Source organism: Struthio camelus, chromosome 3, assembly GCF_040807025.1.
Source record: "Struthio camelus isolate bStrCam1 chromosome 3, bStrCam1.hap1, whole genome shotgun sequence".
NCBI lineage: Eukaryota > Metazoa > Chordata > Aves > Struthioniformes > Struthionidae > Struthio > Struthio camelus.
Window position 1 is genome coordinate 112,825,888 of NC_090944.1, and position 19,157 is coordinate 112,845,044.

At 43.3% G+C, this 19,157-nt stretch overlaps 1 protein-coding gene across 1 annotated transcript; it reads left to right on the forward strand.

Annotated features, from left to right (window-relative positions):
* The first annotated feature begins 1,593 nt into the window (after positions 1-1,593).
* PRPH2 (peripherin 2) lies at positions 1,594-17,670 on the forward strand. Its single transcript, XM_009668935.2, has 4 exons — positions 1,594-1,758; positions 8,016-9,112; positions 11,297-11,543; positions 17,377-17,670. Exons 2-4 carry the CDS (start codon positions 8,532-8,534, stop codon positions 17,608-17,610), a joined length of 1,062 nt encoding a protein of 353 aa, XP_009667230.1. The 5' UTR covers positions 1,594-1,758; positions 8,016-8,531; the 3' UTR covers positions 17,611-17,670.
* Positions 17,671-19,157: the final 1,487 nt, after the last annotated feature.

The window sequence follows — 19,157 nt, forward strand, 5'->3', positions numbered from 1 at the left end:
GTTGGTCCATACCTTAAAATTTCTGATTTTGTGGGTCAGGCAGCATGCTGTACTGTCTCAATAAATGGAGCATGAGTTAAAAACAGGACATTCAGATTTTAATTTCAGCCTGATAGGCTTTTCCTTTTTGAAAGGTGAGCTGATAGCCCAGTTCTCAATATTTTCCTTCTCAAGTATTTAACTTTCATCAGACCAAAATTGTTAGGTAATACTCTTCAGGAACATTACGGGAGATGTTTCAGACAGTCACTGCTACTGTTAAGTACGCCCTTTCCCTTATAGGGGTTGACATTACGTTTGTAATAAGAAATAGGTAACTGAATCTTGGTTTCAAGCATAACATAAGGCAATTTAATTTGAGCGGTAAGTCTGTGAAAATACTTGGTAAGCCAGAGTCTTATATGTGTATTGGTAGTTCTAAATATGTAGTTTATATACACATGCATACGTAGTTGTATATGCTTCCGTGCACCTTTTTTAAATTTTACTTTCCTAATCTAGAATCATTTTCAACAAGGAGGAATTTAACAAACTGTTTTGAAGCAAAAGTGTTATGTTAATAGACACACTGTGTGAGCACAGGTTATGCACCAGAAAATGTTTGCTAGCTTATTTGTAGACTGTATCAGGATAGAAATAGCTAGCAACTTTTTCAGTAGTTTTTTTTTTATTTAAGCAAAAGCACCTAGGCGTTGCTAGCTAATGAGTTGCTGTTTTTACAATGCTATTTATAGTAACTCTTAATAAAAATACCTATGGAAAAGGAAGTTGCAGTTGGTATAACCAGTAGCAGGAGCAGGTTGTCACCTGTGTGATCTGTGTCCCCCAGAGGAAACATTTCACAGTGACAATAGTCGTGCACATAACTCATTTGAAATACTTCTGCTATAACTCCTAGCGTTCTGCAGGCGTAAGCAGACGGGAAAAATAGGGCTATTATAATGAAATGTGAGTGAGAGAATATTAACTGCACCCCAGAAAAATACTCTTCATTTGAGAGGAAATCCATTCTTCAGTCAAATCTAGTGCAAAGCAGTAATTCATATGTACTGAGAATTAATACACTCATTAAGTTCTTACAAAAGTATTTAAAAGCATGGTAGGATTAAATATAAAAATGTTTTATGTTTATATTAAATATAAAGTTTCATAGTGTTAAAACATTATGAGAATGTTTTCCTCAGCTATTCTTTAATTTCTTCCACTAAGAGGGATCTTTTTTTAATGAAAATGTTGACACATACATACATTAGTTAAACAAACATTTTGAAAGTCAGATGCTGGTGATACTGGACAGATCCAGACTACTCTAGAGTTGTCTAGATTATTTCATTGGAGCTGCATACTGAGTAGATAGATATTAAACACTGAAAGACTGGAAGAGTCTGGTCCACAGTGTTTTTAGCTTCATAGCATTTGGTTACCTTTCCCCTCAGCTGACAAAAGACATTAGGAAGATAGTTTCTGATCTCCAGGTCAGCCCTAAGCTATTTACTGGGGAGGTCATAGCTCAGCTATGTAAGTGATGAAATATGATCACTGAGAGTGTCTGGTTGCAACAAGTGAAGCGAGTGATTTTGTGCTGTTTTCTAGATGACTAGAAATGATCATATGATGGAGCCCCCCCATACATCGCATCCAGGCAAAGCTCCTCAAAAGTGAAGTGTGTGTGACAAGGGACACTGCGCTGTTAGAGGGAGTTACAAGTTGCTGGGCTACTGAATCCTCCTGAAGCTTGTACCCGAGAAATAATCACAGGTAAGATTGGGCAGGGTTCGTGTAGTGGTTGGTTTCATGAGATAGGCCTGGCTGGCTGTCAGTCTTTCCCAGGTCAAGGAGACCTGCAGTGCTGGTCTGATCAGAGCTGCTTTGTGTCCCTGCTAATCTGAGCTTCAGGAAAGGAGGGCAGCGCACACGCTGTTTCTTCCCTTGGAACGAGAAGCAATGCTGACATGCAGAAAATTGCCTGACAACCTCTTCTAGGTCAGGAGTTAGAATTGCTTTTGCTTTACGTCTAACCTGCTAGAGAGAACTGCCAAAAATCCCCTCCCACAGAGACCCATGGGGGAAAAAGGTATTTCGTTGTGAAGGCTTTGTTCAAGCCTGTGTACTGAGGAAGTTTCACGGCTGAGTGGATGGCTGGTAAAATCAGGCTCACAATCTTGCTACAGGGAGGGTAAAAGCAGCTTTGAACCGCTGTGAAAACCCTTCCCTTATGTAGGAGCAGGATGGAAGACTAAAAACATCCGGATGTAGGCGGTCAGGCAGTATTCTGTGGCACCCCCACAAAAGAGCATTTTCAGGGAAGGTAATTGTCCTACTAGTTGATAAGAAAGAGGGACCCACTGTCAGGTGCAGCCAAGGTAGTCACAGTCAGTAGTATCAGTGCCAGCCCAGGGATGAAACAATAGCACCATTAGCACCTTTTTGCCTTTGTCTGTAGGAGAATTTATTAGTAGGACCTTAATCTGTATTAGGCAAAGTCTCCTCAAGAACTTGAGCTCTAGTTGTTTCTCATTGCCACCAGACTAACCAAAGGAACTTCTTTCGAAATGTACACCCCCCCAAAAATTAATTTTGATAGGCTTCAAAAGCACCTGAAAAACAAGTGCCTGCCAGGGACGTGGTTAGGACCATGCTATGAGGATAAACACAGAAATGTTGGCACACTAAAACTAGGTATAAATTGCCCCTGAATACAAGGCCAATTTGCAGAAAATCAGAAGGTTTCTAAACATCGGAGGATTGAGGTCTGGAATAATTTTCCAATGAGAATCATGAGAGCAAACTCTCGTTTTAAGTACCTTTGAAAAACAATCTGGTAAGCCAGCCCTTCTCTGGTTGACAAACTTACAGAAATCTTTAAAGCAAGTGTAATAACCTACATTCACTACAGCAACGTAGCTCAACTTTTTAAAGATCGTATGCATTTAGGAACAAAATAAAACGATTTAATGCAAAAATACACAAAAAATGAGCATACAGAAGAAAATCGTTTTGAGACAATTACTCAGTACTACACAGAGCTTCACATGTTAATATCTGGTGCTAGCATAGAACAGACAAACGGGAGAACCTTGGCTCTGGAGAAGCAACTGAAAGTTTTGCTGCTGCTTTCAGTGAGGCCAGCATTTCAGCTGGACATCCAGTCCCTGGAGAGGCTGGGCCCCTTGGTTCCCCTTGAAGCCCATGAGTATTCAGCCTGTCTGCACCTGGTTCTCTGAAGGCCAGAAACAAAAATTCAGTTATTTGCATTCTCTCTTTCTCCACCCCTGTTTCATTTAAATCGATTCTAGTGTGGGCTAGCTTCTTCCTATTTAGGCGATAGCTGTGTAGCAAGAAGGATCTCACCTTGCTGGCTTTGCCTGGGACTGCTTCAGGTGTTACAGAATACTTAGGCGTTCTTCAGTAGAAGGCGTGTTTGTCCGTACATGCTATGCCCTCCCTTCACACACCTCCTACTTCCGTCTTTCCAAGTGGATTTCTCCCGGCATGTGTGAGTGGGATCTGAGGGAGGGCAGACTTGCTTAGTTTGAGAGCTGGATGCAGACAAGTACGTTTCTTTCCCTCCTTGTGGATCATCCTTTAGCTGCTCAGTTCTGCCCTCATAGATCCTACTTCCTGTCAGGCTCTCCCTGTTTGTCTGTCACATGTGACTTTTTTTTTTTCTTACGTGCAGCCTTCTTAGTCTGCCCGTTTGTTCTGGACAGGAGAACTTGTATCAGTTCTGTCCCCTCTGTACTCTACTAAAGAGCCAATTTCAACATATACAGGGTGATCCTGTAAAAAGGTTAGGAAATACAGCAAGAATAGCAAAAGAATCTGTGCTGCTTGTGGAATTTCAACATTGCCATGCACATCATGATCTAATTTAATTTGTCTGATGTATCATGATCTGATTCTAATTAATCCGATTTACTTGGGGTTCCATCCGTTTTGCTGAGATGTTCCCCAGTAATAATGACTATTGTGAGCTTTTGTGAGCTTCTTTCAGTTCCCGACATATTTCTTCCCTCTTTCTGTAAGTACAAACATGATTTTATAAATCCTGTTCTTTCAACAGCAACCCCTACATGCTAGGCATCACAGTAATGCAAATGAACACTGCTAATGAGCATCTCACAGTTCAGAGAAGAGCTGTGCTTTGTGAACCCGTGCCAGGCCTAGCTGTACATACGGGCAACTGCTGCTGTGTGCAGGGTCTGGGCGTTCCTAGGGCCAAACTCAGCAAGCGCTGACCTAGGAGGTCACTTACTATGCAGTGGCTCTTTGGTCTCTGTTGGCAACATCAGCTTCTTGAGCAGTGCGCTTGTACTGTCATGCTGCATGATACCATCCATACGTGTGGCTATCCGTAATACCGGTATATTTGTATGCACTGTATCTGTATATCTGTGCACAGCAGCCCAAGCAGTGGATTTAGCCACTTGCACTGCATAAATGCCATTTTCTTGTCTTTGCACAATAACTTCCTGCGATGGGTAGAAACAGACACCTTCTTCCCTGCAATGAAAAATAACTACTTTCAGGGAAAGAGAATAAAAACCCGAAGAAAAACACCTATTTCACATCACAAAGCAGTGTGAAAGGAACAGATCAGGCCAGGAAACTAATTTTATTTCCAACTAAAAGCACTTCCATAATTTAGGTACGTAGGATGTTCCTATTTAAAGAGAATTTGGCTTTTATATATGCTTGGCTTTTTACATATGCCTGAAGACTTGGACTGAGGACTTTGGAAGGAGCACAACTGGTCGAGCACTGGGCAGCAGGCTGTATAGCAAATACCAGGTTGGATCATCTGCATTAAAAACAACCTTTTCCTCCCTCTCAACGTTCACTAATAATAACTTTGTAGGTTATATTTAGGTTAGAAGGCATAGCTTTTCCGAAAGGTATTAATATTGCATTGTTATCCATAGAAATGATAATTTTTTTAACAATGTGTTTTGAATTCAAACACTTTCAAGGGGAGTTCTGGCAGATCAGCTATGATCTGATTATTTTATCCTAACATTTTTTTCTCCAAAATGTCGTATGAATTATACATTTGAGTTTACTATGCAACCTCTGAAGGGACCAATAACTCAAACATTCTCGCTGCACTTAGCTTTTATCTGTTACAGCCCAGTTGCAATGTTTTCTGTTGGAAGTAGGAAGTGTTAGTAAATCTGCCCAATTAAAGACAAATCCCAGCCAAAATAAGGATTTGTAAGGAGACCAGATGCCAGGCAGAAATGGTTTTCTTTCTTTTTCATGCTGTCCACACCGCAAAACACTTCCTGATGATCCTCTATAACCTTTCTTTTTTGTAGGTAATTCTGCTTGAAACAGCCCTCAGGTAATCAATTTGAATCTGTAAGTTCAGTTTATCTACATTTTCCTATGGGCCCCAGCATGAGCTGGGCACTTCCCAACCCTAGAAAATGTGAAGAAATTGGGAGCGCTGCCTTCAGATAAGCACAGCACTTGTGCAAACAGCGTCCCTGAGAATGAGAGGATTGCCCTTTTCTGTCTGTAACTCCCTTCTCTCTATCTTTAGGCCTGGTAGTTTTGGCCAATCTGAGCTCCCATCTGGTACTGAATTACTGAAACTACTTTGATAAATGCAGCCAGTCTCCACATCTCAGTTGTTTTGGTTGTGTAGACTGTTCTCTGTGACAACTTCAAAGGAGCCAAAGTATCACCTGAAATCTTGAAGGTCTAACTGTGAAGCATTGGAGTGTCCCTTCCTGGACATGAGGTTAATCACCTGATCATGTCCCAGAAGGCATTAACTATTTATAAGTAAGTGATTTATTAGGACCCCAACTGTTATCTTTGTTTAAGGAGAGGAGTAAGGCAGGAAATTTGGGAGGGATCGATGAGCACTGAAGTGTATGCTACATGTCCTTTCATTGCTTTTTTTCCCAAACTAACCGGAAGCACCCTAGTGAATGCTAGGGTTTTGATGAATCAGTTAAGTTACTCAGATTTATTGTGAACATCTGAGTGTTACATTATTAAGGCAACAGGTATTCAGACTGCCGTCGGTGCTCCTGAATACAAACGTCCCAATATCCAGAGTGACACCAGGCTTACATCTGCTGTGTGCAGGTTTACTAGTTCTTGTCTTACTAAAAGTGCACTGCAGAACGTATTTGAACGTATAGATAGCCCTGTGATTCACAGACCTGACATACAATTCTCTTTTGCTTACTAGTTTCACTCTGTCATCACTGACAAGAAAGGAAGTCATTTCAGGTTCATTTATGTAGGACTGTCAGATAAATACACCTTCCTAACTATCTCGTATTTCCTAGCTGAGCCCTGGAGAAGTCAGTGAAATGGAGCAACATGCATCACAGGGTTATGTGATACTTTGCGGAGAAGCTGGGAGGGATGTTCTTTCTGTGCTATGATTTACTGCACAAAAATATTTAACAGGATCTCCAGAGAAATGGCACTTCTCATCTACTTTATAGCATGGAAAAAGAATAGCACCAGATAGATAGATAATTTCCTTCTTTCTTTCCTCTTACACACTTGCTATTCACCTGCAAGAGCAGCGGAGCCCCGCTGAGCAGCAATTTCAGAAAATCCCAGTTACCAGCTGCTCTCCAGGTCCCCGTGACAGCGCAGCCCGGGCAGCTCAGCTCCGCTCCAGAGCTCAGGACAATGAGAATTTGGTGCTTGCTGGGCCAGGAAAGGTTTATCAAAAAAAATCTTATATTACTTAGCACAGTAAAAAGTGGCGGCTGGATATCCTTTGTCGTTAGTCAAGAAATCTCCTGTATCCCAGGCTCTCCACCAGTAACTGAGCACCATCAATTGAAATGCGCGGTGGCGGACTGTCAAAATACTGGGTTTCAGTGCACTGTTTTAAAACTATTTCTTACGCTGCCTTCCTCTTGAGCGCTCCCCTTGCTGACTGCAACACCCTTTACTTTTCCCTGAGCTTTCTGTAGCTCTTCTGTTTTCAGCTGCTAGAGGATGCCCCCAAAGCAGTCGGGGCAGCCTGAGGGGCTGCAGGTCAGGCTGAGCCTTGCAGGTCCCCCTAGGAGCTACCAGCCACCTGGAGAAATGCGGCCAATCCCCCAGGCCACGATTGCTCCTTCCTAGTGTGCAGCATTAGCACCTGAGCGCTTGCCTGTCTGCTTTGGCTCGTTGCTTATAGGAGCAGATTTTTCTTCTCCTTTGTTTAGTTTAATTGCTTCATGACAGAGCTTTCCTCAGTGACTTGTGAACCAACACAGGCCGTTCCCAGTAGGCCTGAACCTCTGCACAGCGAGAGGGCCACAAGACGGGGAGCAGGAGGGCGTACTTCAAAGTAAGTGAGCAAAGCTCCCAAAGAACTGAAAAGGGCAAAACCCAGCATCCATGCTTGCCTGAAACTGCTGCTCAGCCCAAGGAGGGCTGAGACCGTCTCCCTCCTCTGCTGCCAGGCTGCAGCGTGAACGGTGCACACGTTCACGAGGGTGGTGGGTCCTGCCCTGCCTCCTGCAGCCCCCCGGGCTCTCTCTGTGGCGTTCCCCAAGGACCACAGCGGCACCCCGCTTGTGCCAGCTAGCAGCAACGGACTGAGACTCCCTTCCCGATCCCCGGGTCGTATTCCTGCCTGGCATAAGCAGCTCCTCTCCGCATCTCCTTGGCCAGTCCTGGTTCCCTCCTTGGCCCCATGATTAGCCAATAAGCTGCTCATGTCAGCTCACTTTGGAAAAAAGCGTTTCTAGATTTTAGGCTGTGGTTTATTTATCGAGTTTCCTTGAACTTTCATTTCTCCTCTCTCCTGTCAAGACCTGGAGATTGTACAAACCCTGAAAGTAAATAGAAAATACCAAGCTTAGTTTTTTTTAGGTCACTGTAAACTACACGCTTATCTGCTTCCAGAACACATAAGCCACAGGATGTCATCTAGGGTAAACAGAGAAGGATAACGACTGGAAAGGTGTTCCTGGCTGTAGATGTGAATAAATCAGGACCACGTAGAGGAAGTGTGTTTCTGTATTCAGGCAGCCCTTTTTTTTTTTATCTAGGAGCCTGCTTTCTTCTTCATCAGAGGATCCATATTCTTCTGGTAACAAAGTTCTTTTTATATCTCTGTGTTTTCACATTCTACCAAGCAGCCTCTCAAAAGAAAGAACAAATCTACTAAATAGTAAAATGAGGGATTATTTCCACTCATCTGTTGACAGACATTTCTCTAAATTGGATCAAATGATTAAAGGTATTAGAATGACGTCTTGCAGATCCAGATCAAATCATTTGAAACCTTGAGACTGTTTCTCCTTTGCTTGGAAGGAACCACCAGAAATAGTTGTAGGTCCTAATTGCTAATCATTCTTACTAATGTGAAATTGTTAATTTGGATCTTTGAGTATTTGCTAGCTTGAAACCTAACTCGGGGAGCTCAAGATGGAAGGACCAAGCAGTGGCTCACTTCATACCACGCCGTTCAGCGTCTCTTTAAACGCCTGAATGGTTCTTTCTAGAATTGCTTGCTCTGAAAAGGATTCAGACTGTGAAAACTTTCAGCACCTCACATTGCGAAGATGGCACTGTTGAAAGTCAAATTCAACCAGAAGAAACGGGTAAAACTAGCTCAAGGTCTATGGCTCATGAACTGGTTTTCAGTGCTTGCCGGAATCATTGTTTTTAGCATGGGACTGTTCCTCAAAATCGAACTCCGCAAGCGAAGCGAAGTGATGGACAATGCTGAAAGCCATTTTGTGCCCAATTCTTTGATATTGATGGGTATATTATCCTGCGCCTTCAATGGTTTTGCTGGCAAAATCTGTTACGATTCTCTGGATCCCACTAAATTTGCCAAGTGGAAGCCTTTGCTGAAACCTTACCTGGCGTTGTGTTTCCTTTTTAACATCCTCATTTTCTTTGTGGCTCTGATTTGCTTTCTCATGCGAGGGTCTCTGGAGAGCACCCTGGCTCATGGGCTCAAGAACAGCATGAAGTTCTACAGGGACACGGACACCCCTGGAAGGTGCTTCATGAAGAAGACAATTGACATGCTCCAAATTGAGTTCAAATGCTGTGGAAACAATGGCTTCAGAGATTGGTTTGAAATTCAGTGGATCAGCAACAGATACCTGGACTTCAGCTCCAAAGAAGTGAAAGAGTAAGTGATTTAATGGAGTTTGTATTGCATAGGATCATTATTTGATCAGTGTTATGCTAAGGAAACATACATTACAACACACACTGTGTGGAGGAGTTTTTGCATAAAATATTTCTCTCTTTCTCTCTCTCTCTCTCTCTCTCTGCTCTTGCTTTAATAAGGATTCAAAGCATTCAGCTTTCTCCTCTGACAAATCCCTCTAACGTTATCCAGAACATACAATATAAAGTACCAAAATGCAATTCCTACCCATATATAATGTCAGGTGAACAGAATTAAAAATTGCTTTTTCTGTCTTTTACCTCTTAAAACGAGCTCATTATATTGAGCCACACATACCTGCTCCTAAAATCAAGTGTCTAACTAACTGCAAAGTGTCAAAACTTACCTATTCCTAAAGCAGATTTCAACTGGATTTACTGAGTTAGCAAAAAGGGTCCCCTGAATATATACTGTTGATACCACATTTAAAGCTCCACTTCAGATACTGGCAATTCATCAGTCTCATAGACATAAACAGAAACAGTACCATTTTACCGATAACCCATGCATTTTAAATTCTTAAGATTTAGAATTTTATTGTTAAATTCACTTAATGGATTGTTTCAGCATTGTGACAATACCCGGCTGCCAACAGAGGCAGATGTGTTTTACATTCTCCTACATGTTGAAAATGTGTACTTGTGCTTAATTTTTTTTAAACCTCGTGTGAAAAAATTATTATTTTTTCTATATAAACTATAACAGCTTGTTGACCAGAAACACCTAATGGCTCTGATATCAGTGCTTAAAAGGGTATTAATCTGAAAATGACATTAGGCACAGTAAGCGCAAGTAAAAAAATGAACATGAGAACAAACAAACTTTGGAAAAGAAAAAGTGAGCATTGAGCATAAATGCCTGTAACTTTTTAATAAACTAGCATTTGAGGAAGAGATGTTTACTGAGAGCTCTTTGAGAACATCATTCGTTAGGTTTGTACTCCATGGCAGCACGACGAACATTGTAAACTAGAAGCAGTCTGGTTGTAAAATATACTGCATACATTAAAAATATCTAAAGTGATTTTGAAAAAGAGCTTTGTGTATGTCATGGGATCCCTGCCTGGCTGTGTAAATGGTATTTCATTTGGGTGTCTGTGCGTACTGTTTTGGCCAGTTGGGTGGTCTGGTTATTTTTACAATTCTGAAGTAGGACGCTACCGTGAAAGCTACTACAGGGTTAACCTATTGCACTGCACTGTTATAACAAATACACTCAATGACTTAAGGGAGTATTTGCACTGTGAAGGTATGCCCATGGGTATAAATAGCTACTTGAAAACATAATAAGTTCACCTTGCCAGCATTATATGAAGATCTGAGAGAGCTGTAACTTAATCCAACAGCAGTAGAAGGGCAAAGCACACAGAAAAAACAAGGTTATATCGTCCTTATTAAATGTGTTTAGGCCTATGAGACTCCTGGTGACTTCTTTGTACTACTGAGACAGTAAATAGGGCCTCAGAAATGGGCATTAATCAGTAAATTCAAGGTTTGAACTACACAGTCTCTGGTCACACAGATGGTGGGATATTCTGGCCCCTTTGAACTCAAGAGCAAAGGACTCCTTAATGCCAGGGAAGGTGAGAGTCCAGCCTCTACAATGTGATTTTTAGATTATTCATAAAATCAAGGCCTGATCCAATCTCTCTGAAATGTATGCAGCACTTACCATACATATCTGTGGGAATTAGACCCAACTCAGGGCACGTCGTACATCTGGAGATAAGTCCTGGGCTGCGTTTGGCATTTAGGTAGATCAGGTGACCACCAGCAGTCCCTTCAACCTTAATTATTCTATGATGACTCTTTTCTGATTGCCCTTCATGAAATTTCTCTCTGCCATTCACTTTTCTTAAAAATTAATTTCATCGAAGAAGTGACTAGAGAGGCTGCGTTTCCAATAATGCAGAGTTAATTATAGATTTTGTTCAGCCGTGACGTAGAAAAGGATTTTAGAAAGGGAAAACATCTGGGAAGAGTGCCACTGTATAAACAGGGGATGCAGGGAAATCGCATGGCCAGGAAGCACCGTGGAAAATCTACGTTGCTTTACTTTCCTTTCTTGTTCAAGTTTTCTCCGCTATATCTATGCGTGTCTGTGAGTGTATTCATACTTCCTTCTGCCCTTACCTGCATACAGTCGCATCAAAAGCAACGTGGACGGGAGGTACCTGGTTGACGGCGTCCCTTTCAGCTGCTGCAACCCCAGCTCCCCGAGACCCTGCATCCAGTACCAGGTCACCAACAACTCAGCTCACTACAGCTATGACTACCAAACGGAGGAGCTCAACCTCTGGGGCCGCGGCTGCAGGGAAGCCCTCCTGCACTACTACACCAGCATGATGAGCTCCATGGGCGCCGTCGTCCTCCTGGTGTGGCTTTTCGAGGTAACCCATCAGCACCCATCAGGTCCCCCACCCCACCCCAGCCCGCCCCGCTTTGCTAACGCTCCGGTTCCAAGGGTGGGGGCAGAGCGTTTTCCAACACATACTTCTGGGTTAAAAATCTATTTAAAATAAGCGATCCACCATCACTCTGCAGCTGACAAAACCCACGTAACAGTGAACATCTGTGTAAGGCTGAAAAGGTCCCAGGCTGGGCAGAGAGCTGGGAAACAGAGGTGGGGGCGTTTAGCTTCCAGAGTCCACCTTCAAAGCAGTCCCGCCAGAGCCTGGAATATCCCAACAGCAACAGGAAGAAAGGACCAGTGTTAATACCAGCTTTCGGGCAAAAGGCAGAGCGCAGCGTAGGGAAGGAGGAGGGTGACAGAGTTCAGCCACCAGGCTGCGTTGCTTTTACATGCATCGCCGTTCGTTCGTGAGGAGCAGAGAGTACTCAGACCTGTACATCGGGAAGAGACGGCTGTATGCTGTGGCCCAGAAAAGGGAATTAGTGGTTTATGTGGTGATAAACCTGAGACCTAGAGCGATGTGCAGTGTCCAGTTTCAGATTAGCATTTGTTTTAAGGGTCTTTGTTCAGGCCCATCAACTGTTTTGGTCACAAGAAGTAGCCTAGGTGAAGCAGATGGTTCAGTTTTATTTTATTCTTCTTCCCGAAGCCCCAGCGCGTATGCCTAAAAGGTGCAAATCCCGCACAGTGCAGATAGTTGGGGAGCCCATAACCTGAAGTGCAGCTTTGCTGCTTAAATACTGTTTATTCAATGTGAGGAAAACGTGTCCTTGTGCCTTCGGGTGCCTGCCAATTTGCTAGCTGTGGTGTTTCGTCGGTGGGGACAAGCAGGGAGCGTGGGCTGGAAGCGGCACGAGGGCCGGCGCGTGCGGCACTGGCTGCTGCGGAGGGAGGACGGGCCTGCGTGGAGGAAGGGCTGTACTTCACTGTCGGGGACAGCGGGAAGCAGGCCATTTATAACACCTGAAACGGCTGCTGCCAAATAGCATTGCCGATTTTAAATAATTCAGCCTGCTTTTTTAAAACTCAGACAAATGCAAGCTTAAAAAATGCATTACATTTTGATACAAGCCCTGGCCTACATCCTTCCTGGAACAAGCAGGCTTTTTAAAAAATAATCACCCACCCAAATAATATGTAAACCAAGAGGGAAAACAAACAATCACCAAGTTGCTTCAGGTTGCATTACTTTAAAAATAACCACTATGCCAGGCTGAGAGATATTATTACTTGGTAAGAAGAGAAAGCGAAATCTGCAGCAGGTATCTCAACACAAATTTTAATGAAGAGATCTTGACGAGAGGGGTGTTTCAGCTGTATAACATTGGAAAGCGATTCAAAAACTTGGGGGAAAACTACACAGAAATACTGACGCCAGCTGCAAAAAATCCTGACTCAGGACCTACTTACGGGAGATTGATAACAGTGATATAGTAACATTAATATTATTGGTAGAAGTATTGTGTTTTATTTCCAAGTCTTCGAGGTATGTCTTGGTAGTACTTTCAAGCTTTTCAAGCTGTGAAGTAATAAGAAATACAATCTTTTTTTTTTTTTCATTTTTTTCTTTTTTAAAAGAAACACTGAGATTTTTTTCAGGTAGTCAGAGGACTCTCGGAGTAGAGCTTTAAAAAAAAAATATTACGAGCATTTGCAATCCTGGGCTATATTAACTGGATCCCCTGAATATTTATGACTGGCCCGATATTCTGCAATAAAGGGGCCAGGCTGGATCTCAAACTCCCTCTGCTTTTAAGGCAAACCTGATGACCTTGAAGAGAGAAAACAAGCAGAAAACAGACATAAATTTAGTCTCCCTTGGAATATCACCACTTTCTTTAAATTCTGGTCAGAATAGGAAACAATTTTATCCAGAGTAGAAGTGCAACAGAGGTCTAGACTCCCAGCTAAGGTAAGATTTCACTCTAGACAGCGTGTAGTACAGTGGGGAGTTAGCATGCTAGCTTTACACTTCTTGTTTTATTTTCTCTTTGACTGGTTTGCTAAGAAGTTCAAGAAAAATGCTAGCAAAGTAGCTTCCTGTTTCGCTTTGCTTCTGGAGCCAATGTGAACTCAAGGCAGCTGGACAGCCACAGCACCACCTTCGTAAAACCACTTCTGGGGCCTGCAGAGGACTCTTCCAGTTGGATTAGTGATATTGATATTTGGGAAGTGGTACAAAGCATAGACAAAAATGCTAATCATAGCTGTACTTGGAACCACAGAAAAATGCAACACGCCAAATGGGCATAGGGATCTCAAGGAAGGCCATTTGGATTTTAAGCTTGTACATTAGGTGCACAGAAGAATGAACATATTTTGAAGTATTAAAGCATCTGTTTGAAAACATGCAGAAAGCCATATTTCCTGGGAAAACATTATTATCTACCTGCTGCTTTTACTATCAAAAGCTGCAGGCTTCCCAGAAGGACTGACAATCAGTTATCAGAGTGACAAAAAAAGATCACACCATGCTCTACCTAAGCCGCCTCAGGCTAAACCCTGGCAAACAGATGGGCTTTGCTTTTGAAGGTTAAGCAGAGTGAGGTTGGCTCTTTGACCTGCCCCAGCCTGTGAAAAGAGGAAATTTTGGGATTCAGGGTTGCCCTGAGCAGAGCATTTCAAAAGCAAGGACCGCCAGGAAGGAGGGCAACAGCTGATTTCTAAGATACCCAATCCTTAGCACAGTATACAAATGCAGAGCTCGACAGATCGCGGCCACTGCGATGGCTGAGACCATGAGATTCGTCTTCTGCTCAGCAGAACAGAGCGAGCCCCAAACTGAACTCCAGAAGCTGGGAACCCAGCAAAGCAAGTAAGCGCCAGTATGATGTTGCCCTCTATGTTGCGTGCTGGAAAGCAAACTCCCTGCTGCATTCAACCCTATAGAAGTGGTGGGCTCCTGATAGCCCTCAAAACCAGTCCACGAGTAGCATATTGCAGAAGTCTAGCAGGAAGGGGATAAAAGCATAGCTCAGTGCAGCAAAAGGAGAATTTCAGAGAGGTTCAATCTATTAAGTTGTCAGGCAACTGCGTGAGTTAAAAAAAGGAACCACAGCAGTACGGAATGAAAAAAAAAACCTTAGCCACTGAATATCGCCACAAGCCAAGGTAGCCGGGCTGTCCTGCCTTCCCCCCGCAAAGTCACACACACACAGAGCAGAGGAGCAGGGGGCCGTGCAGCAGGGCAGAAAGCTCATTCTGCTGGAGCTGAACGAGAGGCAGAGCGTGCTGCGGGGGGGCACACCAGCTCAGCTTGGCCCTGTGCAGCCCATCCGGCTTCAGGGAAACACTGCAGACTCGTTCTTCCTGCAACTTTAAAGCTGCTGCTAAAATGACGAGAATTTTTCGTGGCAGTTTGTCCAGGGGAAATTGGTGAAACTACCCTGGCTTTCCAACCCTGACAACCAGTGTTCCTCTACTGGGTTGTTACTAAGCAGGGTCTACAGCTCACGGTATCTTTGCAAAGCTGAAGCATGCTGAGGCATTAACAGACATTTCTGAAGTAGGAGACAACTCCAGCTGCCTTTCATAATTTATTTGATAACGTGAGCTATGCACAGCATGCAGCTCTTCAGTGTCCTGGCCAAGACTTGCACGCAGTAATAGGTGGGGGGCTATGAAAAAGCTTCCTGCATTAGGGCTTCTGGATGCATAATTTATCAAGTAATTTACTTTAGCAAAACTCATGGTCCAAGGCTCTATGCTATCCTATAGGAGATGTTAGATTCATTTGCCAGATACTTGTCTCCAACTTTCTGGATTCTTGTCCACCAGAAAAGGCAGGCTCCCCCACGAGAACGTCCATTTTGCACCGTCTCTTAATGCTGGGGCTCAAACCTTTTCTGAGCAGGACTGCTAAGAAAATGAAGTCTTAAACTGAGAGAAAATGTCCGACTCTTATCTGAGGGTAGGTCAGCTGCACCTTTCCACACAAGCACCTTCCATATTGAAAGTAAAACCATCCACAAAAACTTAAGATTATTTCCAGATTCAGGGTCACTAGGAGCCTTTTTAAAGGGCAAGGAGCGAAGGGTCACATGTTCCTATATTAAACAGGACACAAAAGCTGCCTTTGCATAGGGACGTATTTGATGAAGTGTCTTTGACCAGCGTTTCTCCCTTTCTGATCTTGAGTGAAAGGAAAAAAGCTGACAATTTGGAGGGTAAGCAGAAGTAGCTTTAGTCGTCTAAGAGTCTGGAAACACTGATGATACATAAGCAGGATGACGGGGCAGATAGATAAGCTAATGAATGCTCCAAAGCAGCCCACACTTGAGCAGTCCCCTCTTTTAAAGGGGTCCAAACGCCACGAATGGACTTTGCAACTGGCCATGCTAAGTGGCTGAATCCCAACTTCAGATGTGCCTGGCTGCCTAATGCCGCAATCCCACACGAAAGTTGTTTCCTCCCTGTCTCGTTCCAAAGTGTCAAACAGAGCAGCACCTTGCAGGCCCTGGGCAGCTCTTCAGGGGCCTCGCTGGCATCAGCCTCAGCTGAGCCAGCGGGTAAGGAACACACAGGGACGGCGGCCCCGTCAGCTTTTAGGGTTTAGGGAGACCGGAAGTAATCACTTCCTTGAGAATTTGTATAGGATAACAGTTATTGCTTACAGACCAAATCCTGTGAAGCTGTTAATGGGAATAAGCCATCCAGATCTTAGCTCTACCAAACACACAAAAGACTGAACTCATCCTGTTGCTGCCCCATCATGGCTGCAGACCACCTGCTCTCTCACTGCACCGAGCCGGCTCTTCTGGCCGCTGTTTTGTCTTTCTCTAGTTCACAGAGCGTTCACTCGTCTTCCTAAGCGCCACATCGATGGCAGTCAGATTGTTCTGAACAACGTTAGAAGACAAGGGTTAAAAAGATTCCCATTCTGGAGGCAGGTTTGGGGCTGCTGCTGGTGTCAGGGATGTTACACCCCCTCATACACTAAAGAAAGTCTCAGTCAGGGCTGCCGGGACCGGTACATATTTTATCACAAATAAAAATATGTTTCAGATATAACTAGTAACAGATACAGATCACCTCCTGCCTTGATTTCGTTACTTGCACATATCTACATAAGAACAAAAACAGAATTTGAACTGGGCAAGCTGATGGCCCAAACGCTAATGCTGCTCTGGACAGATGCTGGTGGATGAATAGCTCCTTAATTAGATTAATGTACTTGCCAAACATATTAAGGTAAATGTGAAATGAAAATATTTAGAGTTAGAATAAGTGGATGTTGGCAGAGGATAATACCGTGCACGTAAACAGCTTTATGAACATCTAGTGCGCAGAAGCAGTGGTACCATTAAAACCTCTCTACCCTGTGGATCAGAGGTATTTGGAAAGCCCCCTTCTGCACAGGACCACACAAAGCTGCTGCTTTGCAGCAGCCACACACATGGTATTTCCTTCAAAAGGAGGTGCACGCACCAGCTGCTAATCAACTGTCACTGGACAGAGGCACAGCATACTTCCCATGGTGCTCACTGCTTGCAGACTCTTTTCCTTTCCTACTTGGAAGAGGATTTTTTTCTTCTTCCCACCTCTCTCTCACTCCTCCTGGCCCTTCAAAGGGAAAGGTTGCTCCTCTCGTTCCGGAGTCTCACGAAGCTGTTTGGCACCTTTTGCACCAGCATTGACAGTCGGTGTAGAGGAGCAGAGTCACGCTCCGACTCGCAGAACTGAAACAGGGCTGCAGGGCCGGAGAGGCACAGGGCGAGCACCAGTCCGCCGATAGCGGGGGCTGCCAAAGGGCCCACCGAGCACATAGAGGTTTGCCTGACTCGCTTTGTCTTTTCCATCACATGGCACAGATGTCCGTGATGGTTGGCCTGCGGCTGTTGCACACCTCCCTGGAAAGCATCGCAAATCCTGAAGACCCCGAATGTGAAAGCGAGGGGTGGATTCTAGAGAACAGCCTGAAGGACACTTTCAAGTCCACGTTGGAGAGTTTGAAAAAGATTGGTAAGTTCAATCAGGTGGAAGCAGACGCCGAAGGGGCTGAAGGAGAAGGTGGAAAGACTCCAGCGATCGCAACAGTCAGTTGAGCTTCTAAATGATGCGGACTTTCACCAAAGAGGAGTGAAAAAAACTGAGAATTGTGAATATCTGCTTTTTAAAAGCTATATAACAACCATCAAAATATGCATTTCTATACATGCTTTTTTTTTTTTTTTTATATATGGGAGTATACAACATAGTGCACCTTGGGATAAAACATTTATCCACATTGTGAGTACACCATATTCATAACTTCCAGGGGAAATGACCCCAACAGGACTTGCAGTACTCCTGTGTTGTTCCCTTATCAGGGAGAGTTAGTTTAAAAAATAAAAATAATTTAAAAAATGGCTGGCATCACTCTGTGATCCATCCCATCTTATTTTGAAATTAAAAGTGGTTTGAAAAGTTAGTATTTTTTGCTCAAATTGATTTATCAGCATACTTTATGTACTTTTTTTTTTTTTTTTTTTGGGGGGGGGGGGGAGTAAAATCTTAGAACTCCAAAGAAGAAGGATTTCCAGAATTGTATAGAACTTAGCATAATGGTATTTTGACCAAATTTTCATATAATGTGCTTTTTATTAATATGCTAAGAGATGGTATTTCTGCTGTGTGCTTAAGATGTACATAATGAAACAAAAGGCAAACTTATACCAAGAATTTATGTACTCAGCAAAAATTGTAATTTAATGAAAGAGCAGGAGTAGCATGAAAACAACAATAAGGTAAGATTTATGTTTTTTGTTTCTCAGGGTTATATTCAGCCAGTATATCCTGAATGAGTGTATGGTAGGCTTATACTTCACCTTGTATTTAAACTAGCAGAAGTTTTTAGATGATTCCTCTTTTAGTAGGTGGAATCAATGCTACGAGCATGTGCCAGTTATGGTTATTCTGGACCTAAATATGTAATCTCATAGCTTCTCCAGAGTATTTAAGCCCAACTTTTTCTAAAACAAGAAAAAAAAAGGCTATTTAGAACTAACATTTAACTGTTTTCCAGGATCCTAGCAAACGGATACCATTCATCCACAAGTACTTCAAGCCTCAAACTTTGAGGCAGCAAAAAGTAAGTTGTAATCAGTTCCTGAAAGGACCAGTTTGCAAACTTACAACCTTTCTTTTTTAGTAGGGTACCCTTTGTTACATCTCTTAAGTCAGAGAGTAGGTACAGTTAGCACATGGCTGCATCCCTCCAACCACAGTCAGTTTTTATATATAAAGTTGGAATAAAACATGGAATAGTTTGCTGTGGTGTGTGGCCTCTAGTAAAGGAACATCACCTTGAATTACTCAGCAGCTGCCAGGTAAATTCAGCTGAAGAGAAAGAAGCCAGAGAGAGCAAACCCATACCTGCTCCCTAATGACAATTGCAAACCTTGCGGTCCCTCAGCTAAGAATCAGGCCTCAGACTTTCTTTCAGCTCAGCTGTGCAAAAACCTCCACTTTACTATGGCTTCTGTGGGAGAGTTTTCTCTGAACATCCTTCCCACCTGGCTGGTCTTCAAATGAGCCATGCTTGCGGCTGCCTGACCATTGTACAGCTCAGGAGTTTTAACTCTTAATCACTTGTGCCCTTCCCCCCGCAGTA